This window comes from Gossypium raimondii, chromosome 11 (genome assembly GCF_025698545.1).
Source record: "Gossypium raimondii isolate GPD5lz chromosome 11, ASM2569854v1, whole genome shotgun sequence".
In the NCBI taxonomy this organism is placed as follows: Eukaryota; Viridiplantae; Streptophyta; class Magnoliopsida; order Malvales; family Malvaceae; genus Gossypium; species Gossypium raimondii.
The window spans coordinates 39,207,369-39,218,611 of record NC_068575.1 but is presented as its reverse complement, the minus strand read 5'-3'; the positions used below and the strand labels follow the sequence as shown (position 1 = coordinate 39,218,611).

The 11,243-nt window shown below is 37.1% G+C and overlaps 2 protein-coding genes across 2 annotated transcripts; both read left to right on the top strand.

The window, feature by feature from the left end:
- The first annotated feature begins 1,203 nt into the window (after positions 1 to 1,203).
- LOC128034806 (uncharacterized) lies at positions 1,204 to 3,481 on the top strand. Its single transcript, XM_052623646.1, has 4 exons — positions 1,204 to 1,398; positions 1,504 to 1,710; positions 1,804 to 2,328; positions 2,588 to 3,481. Exons 1-4 carry the CDS (start codon positions 1,204 to 1,206, stop codon positions 3,479 to 3,481), a joined length of 1,821 nt encoding a protein of 606 aa, XP_052479606.1.
- A 366-nt stretch (positions 3,482 to 3,847) lies between these two features.
- Positions 3,848 to 5,005, top strand: LOC128034805 (uncharacterized mitochondrial protein AtMg00810-like). The gene is made up of 2 exons (XM_052623645.1): positions 3,848 to 4,117; positions 4,217 to 5,005. Exons 1-2 carry the CDS (start codon positions 3,848 to 3,850, stop codon positions 5,003 to 5,005), a joined length of 1,059 nt encoding a protein of 352 aa, XP_052479605.1.
- Positions 5,006 to 11,243: the final 6,238 nt, after the last annotated feature.

Below are 11,243 nucleotides of genomic sequence, written 5' to 3'. Positions count from 1 at the left end.
ATTTTGAAAAATTTAATCCTAATAAAATTCCTCGTATAAATCTCGCATTTGATGGAATTAATATTTATATTATTAAAAAATATAAGATGGTCCTGATGAAGAAGAGTAGCTGTAGAAGGGTACAACTTGGGCTCAATTTCTCCCTTATGCTAAGCTATTAAGTTAAAGGTTGGCGTAGGCACACACCCAAAATTAGATTGAGCCCAATTCCTCTTAATTAAAAATTATTGTTCTTACTTAACTAGGGAATAGGACTGCCAACAAATTAAGTCCGAGTACTTATCAAATTAAGTGTAAATATTTTTACCCTTTCTCTAACTGCAAACATCAAAAATAAAATTCAAAACAAAAATGATGGTTAAGCTGTCAATCAGGAAAATTGAAAAAGGCTGGTGGTGATGCCATAATTGCTATGTTGCTCTTGGATTAATTGAAACAGACATTAGGGTCTTCACACTCGGTTTGGGAGCTTTGTTGTTTATCTGCATTATAATTAAATTGAAAGATATTCTGGATTTACAATATCCAATGTTAGAAGTAAGAAATTGGATTTGTGTTTAGTGAAACGAGCATCCAACCCCAATAAGAACAAGACTCTTGTTCATACCAAATTTAGTTGCATAGGAAAAGTGGAGGTTGGCGGAAAATATAATCATACCACACAACTTACAATAACCTGTCTCTTGAATTAAGCCTAAACCACCAATTACGAGGGAGCAATGGAGGTGTTTGGACATGCCTAAAAGTTTTCAATCAATTTATACCTAAATATAATTTATAAAATTCAAATGAATAATTTCTGCCCCTCGTCCCTTCCTCGACGACGGCACCCACTACCAGAGGCAAAAGCGATATGGCCACACCTATTCCACGTCCACCAAGCTACTAGCCACCACCATCTCCATCTTTATCTTATATGGTTCTGTCCGACGCCGACGCACCTGTTCGACTTTTTTAATAGTCCTGGTCTATAGGCAATAGTTGTTTTTAATAAGTTGTTATGATTCCCATTATTTTTAGGAGTTCGTTTTGCTTTTTACGGTAATTGTATAGCCTATTTAAAGAGGCTATTTGCTTCCTGAATAACATAGAATTTTTCTTCTCAAGATTATTTTCTTTGATCTACTGCTCACACAACAGTGGTATCAGAGCCAGGTTTATTAACGATAAACAATAGTTTTTCCCCTCCTTTATTCAACAGAAATGGCCTCCGATAGTTTTGTGCAACCACCAATTTCTCGCTTCGATGGTCACTACGATTATTGGAGTATGTTGATGGAAAATTTTCTCCGATCCAAGGAGTATTGGCAAGTTGTCTCTATTGGAATTCCGGAGTTGGCAGCAACAATGGATGCACATCGACTAGAAATTAACGCTTTGAAATTGAAAGATCTTAAGGCAAAGAATTGTCTTTTTTAAGCAATTGATCGTTCAACCTTGGAGACCATCCTTTGCAAAGATACGTCAAAGGATATTTGGGATTCGATGAAAAAGAAATTCCAGGGATCAACTAGAGCAAGGAGGCAGCAGCTTCAGGCACTTCGCTCAGAGTTTGAACTTCATCGGATGCAATTTGGGGAGACCATTTCTGATTTTTTCTCAAGAACGATGGTTATCATCAGCAAGATGAGAACATTTGGAGAGAAATTAGAGGATGTGGTTGTAGTCGAAAAAATTCTTCGCTCATTGACACCAAATTTCAATTACGTGGTATGTTCCATTGAGGAATCAGAAGATATTGATTTTTTATCCATTGATGAATTGCAAGGTTCTTTACTGGTTCATGAAAGAAAATTGCAGTAGCAAGATAATGCAGAGTTAGCATTAAAAGTTTCATCAGATCATTTGGTTAAACGCAATGGAGGACGCAGATCGAATGGCCACAATGACAAAAGTCGAGGCAGAGGTCGTAGCAGAGGTCGTGGTAGAGGAAACTATGGTTATCGACAGAATTCAGGAAACCAATCTCAGGAAAGAGGGAGAAGACATGGCGGTTACCGAACACAGTCAGCAGACAAATCAAATGTTGAGTGCTATCGTTGTCACAAGTATGGTCACTACAAATCAGAATGCTGGACCACTTTCTTAGATACACATGGGGAAGAACCCAATTTTATTGGAAAAGAAGGTGAGCAAGATGAAGAGATATCATTGTTGATGGTATGTCATGCAAAAGAACCTACCAACAAGCATTTGTGGTATTTAGACACCGGATGCAGTAATCACATGAGTGGAGATAAGTCAATTTTTTCAACTCTTGATGAATCATTCAGAGATAATGTGAAGTTTGGCAATGATATGAAGATCTCTGTGATGGGTAAAGGGCAGGTAACTATTCTAAATAAAAGGAATGTTACTCAAATCATTTCTAATATTCTTTATGTCCTAGATTTAAAGACCAATTTGTTAAGTATTGGTCAGTTGCAAGAGAGTGGTTACGAGATCAAAATTAAAAATGGGATGTATCGAGTTCAAGATAGAAAATCAGGATGCTCAAGTTGCAATGACAACAAATCGGATGTTTTCGATCTACCTCAATCCTTTTAGTCAGTTATGTTTTGCAGCAAACTTATTAGATCCAATGCAGCTATGGCATTTTCGTTACGGTCATCTCGATTTTGGAGGCTTACAAACGCTTCAGCGGAAAAACATGGTAGCTGGTCTCCCACAATTTTCTTGTCTTGCATATGTATACGAGGAATGTGTGCTCAGTAAGCAACATCGAGAACCATTTCCAAAAGGAAAGATTGAAAGAGCAAAAAGCCTTTTGGAGATAGTGCACTCTGATATCTGTGGGCCAATTAATCCCATTTCTAATGGAGGTAAACGCTATCTTATCACCTTTATAGATGATATGAGTAGAAAAACATGGGTTGATTTTTTACAGGAAAAATCTGAAGCTTTAATTGCTTTTAAAAGATATAAAGCATTTGCGGAAAAAGAAGCAGGTCATTCTATACAAGTGTTGCGGACTGATCGTGGAGAAGAATATAATTCACATGAATTCAACCAATTTTGTGAAGAGCATGGAATTAAAAGACAATTGACAGCAGCTTATACACCTAAACAGAACGGTGTATCCGAAAGAAAGAATCGAACCATTTTTAACATGGTGCGAAGTTTATTGCAGCAAAGCAAAGTTCCTAAGACGTTTTGGCCAGAAGCCGTCAACTGGAGCATTCACATTTTGAATCGGAGTCCAACTTTTACTGTTCGGAATATGACACCAGAAGAAGCATGGAGCGGAAGAAGACCCGATGTCAGTCATTTCAGAATCTTTGGGTGTATTGCTTATGCACATGTCCTTGATAAAAAAAGAACGAAGTTAGAAGACAAAGGAGAAAAATGCATATTTCTTGGTGTTAGTAAGTGTTCTAAAGCATTCAAGTTGTATAATCCTAGCACTAAGAAAATTGTCATCGGTCGGGATGTGATTTTTGATGAAGAAAAGTTCTGGTGTTGGGATACACCAACAGTTTAAAGGAATGTTTCAGTAGACTTTGATGAAGAGCTACATGTTGAGGATAATTTGGAGCCGTTACATGAGCAAGAAACAATTCAAAAACCTGAAACTGCAACAGATCCAATGTCATCACGTACAAGAAGAAGGCCTGCTTGGATGAGGGATTATGAAGTCCTAGGAATTAATCAATTTGAGGATCCACTCACCTATTATGTTTTGTTTTCAGATTGTGATCTCGTGTTTTTTGAAGAGGCAATTAAACAATCAAAATGGAAGAGAGCAATGGATGATGAAATTGCAGCTATTGAAAAAAAAAACAAAACTTGAGAGTTAATTAAGCTTCCAAAATGACATAAAACCATTGATGTGAAGTGGGTTTATAAGATGAAACTGAAGGAAACCGGTGAACTTGACAAATGCAAAGCAAGCTTGGTAGCAAAAGGTTATAGTCAGGAGTTCGGCATCGATTACAAGGAGGTATTCGCTCCAGTTGCTAGGCATGACACAATCAGATTGGTGATTGCATTGGCAGCTCAAAATTCTTGGCCGATTTTCCAACAAGATGTCAAGTCGACATTCTTGCATGGAGACTTGAATGAACAGGTATTTGTTAAACAACCTCCTGGCTATATTAAGATTGGAGAAGAGCATAAAGTATATAAGTTAAAAAAGGCTTTGTACGGACTCAAACAAGCCCCTCGAGCATGGTATAGTTATATTGAGGCTTATTTTCTCTAAAACGGTTTTAAGAAGTGTCCTTATGAGTATACCTTTTTTGTGAAAATGGGAAATGACGGGAAACAACTGTTGATGGTTTGCTTGTATGTCGATGATTTGATATTTACCGGGAATGATCAGATTATGTTTGATAAGTTTAAAAAATCCATGATGGCTGAATTTGATATGTTAGATCTTGGAAGAATGCATTATTTTCTGGGTATAGAGGTTGCACAATCAGATACAGATATTTTTATTTCTCAAAGGAAGTATGCGCAGGAGATTCTAAAGAGGTTTCAAATGGCGAACTGCAATCCAGTTGGTACACCAGTAAAGACAAGTTTAAAGTTGGTGAAAGATGATACTGGAAGAGATGTCGATAATACTTTATACAAGAAAATCGTGGGAAGTCTAATGTATCTCACTGCAACCAGACCAGATATAACATATGCTATAAATCTTATTTGCAGATTCATGGAATGTCCAAAGGAAATGCATCTTCAAGCGGTAAAAAGAATCCTTAGATATTTGCAAGGTACAACCGACTACGAGATCTTGTACAAGAAGGGAGAAAAATCAACCTTGATTGGGTTTACGGATAGTGACTATGCAAGAGACCAAGATGATAGGAAAAGTACATCTGGTTACGTTTTTATGTTGGGAACAGGAGTTGTTTCATGGTCATCACGAAAGCAACTAATTGTCACTCTATCAACAACTGAAGCAGAACTTGTAGCTGCATCAGCATGTGTCTGCCAAGCCATTTGGATGAGAAAGCTTCTTGAGGAAGTTCATTTCAAGCAAAAGGGAATAGCTCAACCATAAAGCTATCCAAGAATCCTATTTTACATGGGAGAAGCAAGCATATTGATGCCTGATATCATTTCTTGAGAGATCGTGTGAATAATGAAGAGATCAATATGATATATTGCAAAAGTGAAGATCAAATCGCAGATATATTTACAAAGGCCCTCAAACTTGCAACATTTCAAAAGCTACGACAAATGCTTAGAGTCTGCAAGGTGACAAATGTAGGAAGTTAGCAAGATTTTTTAGTTTAAACTGATATTAGAGATTAATATTAGTTTAAGGGAGGGTTTGTTAGACTTTTTCAATAGTCCTGGTCTATAGGCAATAGTTGTTTTTAATAAGTTGTTATGATTCCCATTTTTTTTAGGAGTTTGTTTTGCTTTTTACGGTAATTGTTTAGCCTATTTAAAGAGGCTATTTGCTTCTTGAATAACATAGATTTTTCTTCTCAAGATTATTTTCTTTGATCTACTGCTCACACAACAGCACCCAACTCAACAACCTAAGGTTTTTTTACATCAATATTATAAAATAAAAAATTAAATTCGAAAATGGTATGTATCCCCAATTATATACGAAAAATAGGACGTTTGAGGGGTGGTGGATAGTGCATAGGCAGCACCACCCTATTTTTTTCAGCTAGAAAACAGTTTTATGTAAAAAAACATTTTAATATTCTAATGGGTCACGCCATTGTGATTGGCGGCACCCAAAATATACAAGTTTATACTAAATTCGGTTATAAAATACGGGTATAAGTCAGTAGGGGGTAGTGCCAGGTAGGTGGGTGGCACCAGTCACGCCTCCCTAACAAGCGACTCTGGTGCCAGGCTTCAGTCCCGTCCGTCAGCGCAATCCCTCAGCGTTGTCTAGTCTCATCCTCAGGCCACGAGAAGAAAGAGAAGAAAGAAGGAAAGGGATTTGGAGGACCTTATAACCATGGTCCCCCTTGTAGAGAAGAAGAAGAGAATGAGAAGAAAAAAGAGAAGGATAATGTTTTTCTTTTTTAAATAGAAGGGATTATGATGAGGAATTGTTATAAATTATTTTGTTAGTATTATTTAGTTTTTTTATTGTAATTTTTATGTTGTTTTTAATTTATTTTAAAGTTATTTTGTTAGTAACTATTATAAATTATTTGTTTATTTTAATATTTATTGTGATTTGTTAGGTTATGAATGTAAATTTTATGTTTTTTATTTATTTTAAATTTATTTTGTTAGTAATTTATGATTAGGTTAATTATTTGTTTAGTTTAATATTTATTGTGATTTGTTATGAATGCAATTATTTTTGTTTTGATTTATTGAGATGTTGATTAATTTGGTTTTATATATTTGTATAGGTTGTTTGAAAGAAACTAAACATGTATGTTTCATTTTTATTTTTAGATTCATATGTTTTATTTGTTTAGATGATTTCGGTTTATTTTAATTATATTGTTACTATACACTATCATAATTTTTATGTAGGTAAATTATGGAATTTATGAGATTTTTTATTGTAATTATATTATTATTGTACTATATCTATCGTATTATTTATTGTAAAATATTAATATGTTTTGATAATTATTGAAAATGGACCCTTTAGAAATTAATTATCGAAATTTTTATTCTCTTGTTATTGAGATAAATAGGCTCAAATCCAAATTATTTACCTATCGTACTATGTTTTTTGCAACAAGAGAATTCATTTTTTTTAAATTGCAGATTACTAATTGGATTCTTTGATTAATAATGATGATCACATATCAAAAACTGTAAATGAGACAGTAATAAAATTGTTACTTGTTACTCACGTAATTTACGGAATTAAATTAGGTTATATTAACTATTTCGGTAATTTAATAGTGTCAGGGCCCGTATCGTGTATTGAGGGGTTGTGTGAATAGTGTAGGCTATCTGCCGAATGGACGCCTTTTGCCATACTTGGAGTTAGCTGGATTTGGATCAACGGTATTGATCTGGATATTTGATTTGCAGTACGACTTAATATCCGCTTTGGTCGAGCGATGGCACCTGGAGAGCTACACATTTCATTTGCCGAGTGGGGAGTGCACCGTCACTCAACAGGATGTTGCACTGTAACTCGGGCTCCCCATCGACGGGAGTGCGGTCACAGACATAAGTTTAATCTCTGAGCCAGCCACCCTTTTCTATAACTTACTTGGACACTTGCCTAGTGAAGGGAAATTTACGGGTTTGAGGCTTTCACGGCTGAAGGTCAATTTCGAGCATTTACCGAGTACTGCCACTAAACGAGAGATGATGTACACCATTCGAGTATACATTATGCACATCATAGGGGGTGTACTCATGCCATATGCAAACAACAACAAGGTCTACTTGATGTACTTGCCCTTTTTATCTTATTTGCTTAACATACGTTCGTATAGTTGGGGTTTACAGTGCTAGCTATGTTGTATTGTGAACTTTTTCAGATGACAAATCCTTCTGTCGTGGACATAGGCAGATGCCTTATATTGCTGTAGTCTTAGGCATTCTATCGGATGCCATTCTTGGCACCAGTTAGTCACTAAGCATATGTATTTCCACTCATGAATAGGTGATAAAATTTTACCCATTATAGCAATTACTTGACATTTTTGCATAATGATATTATTCTAGCAGTTTTTTTTTCGTAATCCAAGTATTGGTAGGTCATACACGATTTCGATATACCGTCTAATGATTGAGAATCATGCTGGAGGGGGGTAAGCTATTCCAATATTCGTGATATTTTATTACTTTATCTTACTCGACCCGCGTTAATATAACCATGTTACTAATTGTACAGTTAATCTTGATGCCCTATTCTCTCCCGAAAATTGCGATTGTTATTCCCTCGTCTGCCCACATCCACTCAGACCTATGGTGCATTAACTCACCCATTATAAATTTCCAAACAGTGGAGTGGTATCACAGGGATCGAGTACTCTGACAGTTCGGTTGCATATGGTATATCTCGCCCCACCAGTACAGTAGTGTGGAACAACAGAATAAGGTGGATACCTTAGATGGATCATTCTGCAGCCCTTGTTAGAGTACATATAGTGGTACTCTGAGATGGGAAAAATCATATTTATTTGGTGGGTAGTCGGTGATAGTCCCCCGTAAATGATACGACTTGGGCAACCGCCTCATCCCCTTCCACATCCGTCTTCTACACCTGAGCTAGAGCCATCACCGAGCCCAAGCTAGAGCTACATTTTGGGGATAATTCTTATCATTTGGGCTTGAGGGTTGATGACTATTTCCCGGGCTCGTCAGGACACAAATATCATTCAAAGTTTGATATCTTCAGCCTACTACCACAACAGTATTTCACTCCTCTTGACCCATTACCACCGTAGTACTTCATTCCTCCCGGCCTAAGTTTATCGATGACATTTAGGGTATATGATTTTTCTTCTATGTTTAGCACACCCCCATGTTCGGGTGAAGAGAACGTTGATCGCCGCGATTACCTACAATGTGAACACTGACCACCACAAAAATATACCCCTAGGACTACACCATCAAACCATCAATTTTAATGGTTTCTGCAATTTAAATAGTCAAGTTTTGTATTTATTTAATTATATTAAAATATAAATGCAAAAATACAAACTTTGTAATTTTAAAAGATATGTGCTGGAACAAGCTTGGAACAAACTTTGTATTTATTTAATTGAGATTCATTGGAACAAATTTTGTATTTTAAATAAGATTCATTGGTACAAACTTGGAACAAACTTTATTATAAATTAGATACATTAGAGTAAATTAGCTCAATTTCTACTCGATCATGACCATTGTCCAATATGGTAGGTTCGTTGTGGGCATTTACTCCGATTATGCCCACCTAATCTACATACGCCACAAAGTTTTCTGTCGGTTTTCTTCCTAATGCCAATTTCATTACGGATTCTAGTTGATTATGGACGACCTTTCGAATTCCTATGCAACCCCTTGTCTAGGACAAGCTCGAAAGTAGTTGGAGACACCTCCCATGTAGACATGTCAGGTAAGACGGGAAACTCGTTCTCCTAGAAATACAACGTGCGCTTGAGAATGTACACCTCATTGATAAATTGTTCAACATTAAGCGATGCGCGCGCATAGGCTGCCACGTGCGCACAGGGATAATGAAGTGTTTGAAACCTCTTACAATCACACAGTCTATTTTAGAGATCAACTCCGTATGACTTAGGTGGTATATCGGGTCGACGACCGATGGTCTCCGTAACTCGAAACGTTTTAAGATATCGTGAATATAGTTTTACATTTATCAACCTCGGCCTGCGATGGTTTGCAACCATTGCATCCCTAACATTTTTGACAAACACGTGTCGCGCCTCCATCTGGCTGACTTGCTGCTGCCCCATTCTTGGCATGAAGGTAGCCAGCCTGTATAACGTAGCCGATAGTACAGATGAAATCAGAAGATGTTTTTCCTCAACACGGAGTTAACCACCTCTACCAAGTTAGTGGTCATATGACCACATCGAAACCCCTCGTCGAAACTTTGAGCTCATTGCCACGACTCAATGGTACCCAACCACTGTCGAAAAGATGTGTTTGTTTCACCTTTCATGTCACTCTTAAGTCGAGTCATCTTTTGTTGGAAAAAGTGTGGCTCTAGCTCGTATGCTGTGGATGTATTAAGAAAAGATAAGTTACAGTCTCGAATTAAAACATTAAAACATATATTGAAAAGATAAGGTCATCATTTATCCATTTTCATAACTTGTCTCCACCAGTTTTCATTCTTATACTCTCAGTGAAAGTTTGCCGCGATGTGTCGGATGCAGTAAATGGATCTCCATAGTATATCGGAATGCCTAATGGCAATAATTTTTCCCTTCCCTCTATCGAGATGATGTAGATATTATTGTCACTAACAACATACCTCTGCAGGTTCATAAGGAAAAATTCTCATGATTCCATGTTCACTTTATCCACAATGGCAAATGCTATCAGGAGCATGTTCTTGTTCTCGTATTGACCAACCGCAATAAACAGGATCTGCGTATATTTATCGTATAGCCAGGTCTCATCTAGCTGCACATACATCTTGCAATGGGGAAATACGCGCACACATGGATCAAACATCCAGAACATCCGTTGGAAAATTCTTTTTCTCAATTGAGTTGGTCATCTAGGTCGTAATAAGGTCATGCCTGCATAGCGACTATCCACCACTGTAGCTCATTGCACGACGTATCGAAATCTCTGTACAATTGCTCCATTGCCATCTGTTTAGCTATCCATGCTTTTCGGTATGATACTCGATACTGGAATCGTACTTGCATTTCGGCAATCAATACCGACACTTTAATGGTTAGCATGTCCTTCACCATTGGCATGATGCATGTATAAATAGTTTTGGAATCAAGTTTCTAGTATTCTTCTATCATACATGTTGAAGTGCATGTGTGAGGCCTAACAAATTTTCGTATATTCCACATCTACTACTTTTAGATAAATGCGGTTCATACCTGCCAATTGCAACCTTCTTTCAACCTCTAACACTGCCTAATGTATAATGTCGGTTTAGACATAGCGACTTTATAGTCCACTGACACATTCATGCTATATCACTTAATGGCAAATACGCACATTTTTTTGCTTTCAAATTTCTGGTCCACAATCAACTCCTCAAGATCAAAATCTACGACTAGTCGGTGAGCAAGTAGTATATCAGGGTACTCCGAAAACTCAGGTGTATGCGTCGCATCGGGGTCTATGAGCGACATGTGTGCCTCAAGATTATTCTGTATCACAATACATTGAATCTGGTTCCCGATCGAAGACGCGTTAACATTTCTATCATCATTCGCGCCTTCATCGTCAATATTATCTGGGACTTCGTCCAAATCGAGATCACTATCACTATCAACCTCGTGACCAAAAGGATCACTACTATCGTATTCTTCACCAACCGCATCATCTCGGGTGCAACAATATGGACCTCGCGTATAATCGATTGACTATTAACGTACGACATCAAAACCACCATATACAGCTCTTGAGCTCCATGTTCTTCACCTAATGGAGTCAGATTTTCAGTTGGTTCCACATTAGCTAACTCAGCAAATAACTGAATTAGTACATTTTGGTCGCTTCGATTCCCACAATAAAGAGCGGCCATTGTAACCACGTCATCACTGTCTACAAATTCTATTTTGGTGAATTTGATGGGATCTGTCGAAACTGCAAACTTGTAAAAAAGTTTCGAGATCCTTCTCTCACAATGTCTAACAATTTTT

What these genes read in the sequence shown, in the direction of transcription:
- LOC128034806 (XM_052623646.1), top strand. Translation starts at nt 1,204, where the DNA reads ATGGCCTCCGATAGTTTTGTGCAACCACCAATTTCTCGCTTCGATGGT. An exon ending in CACCAAATTTCAATTACGTG is followed by an intron (nt 1,711 to 1,803) that starts GTATGTTCCATT and finishes AAATTGCAGTAG; the next exon opens with CAAGATAATGCAGAGTTAGC. An exon ending in CTGTGATGGGTAAAGGGCAG is followed by an intron (nt 2,329 to 2,587) that starts GTAACTATTCTA and finishes GATCCAATGCAG; the next exon opens with CTATGGCATTTTCGTTACGG.
- LOC128034805 (XM_052623645.1), top strand. Translation starts at nt 3,848, where the DNA reads ATGAAACTGAAGGAAACCGGTGAACTTGACAAATGCAAAGCAAGCTTG. An exon ending in AGATTGGAGAAGAGCATAAA is followed by an intron (nt 4,118 to 4,216) that starts GTATATAAGTTA and finishes GGTTTTAAGAAG; the next exon opens with TGTCCTTATGAGTATACCTT.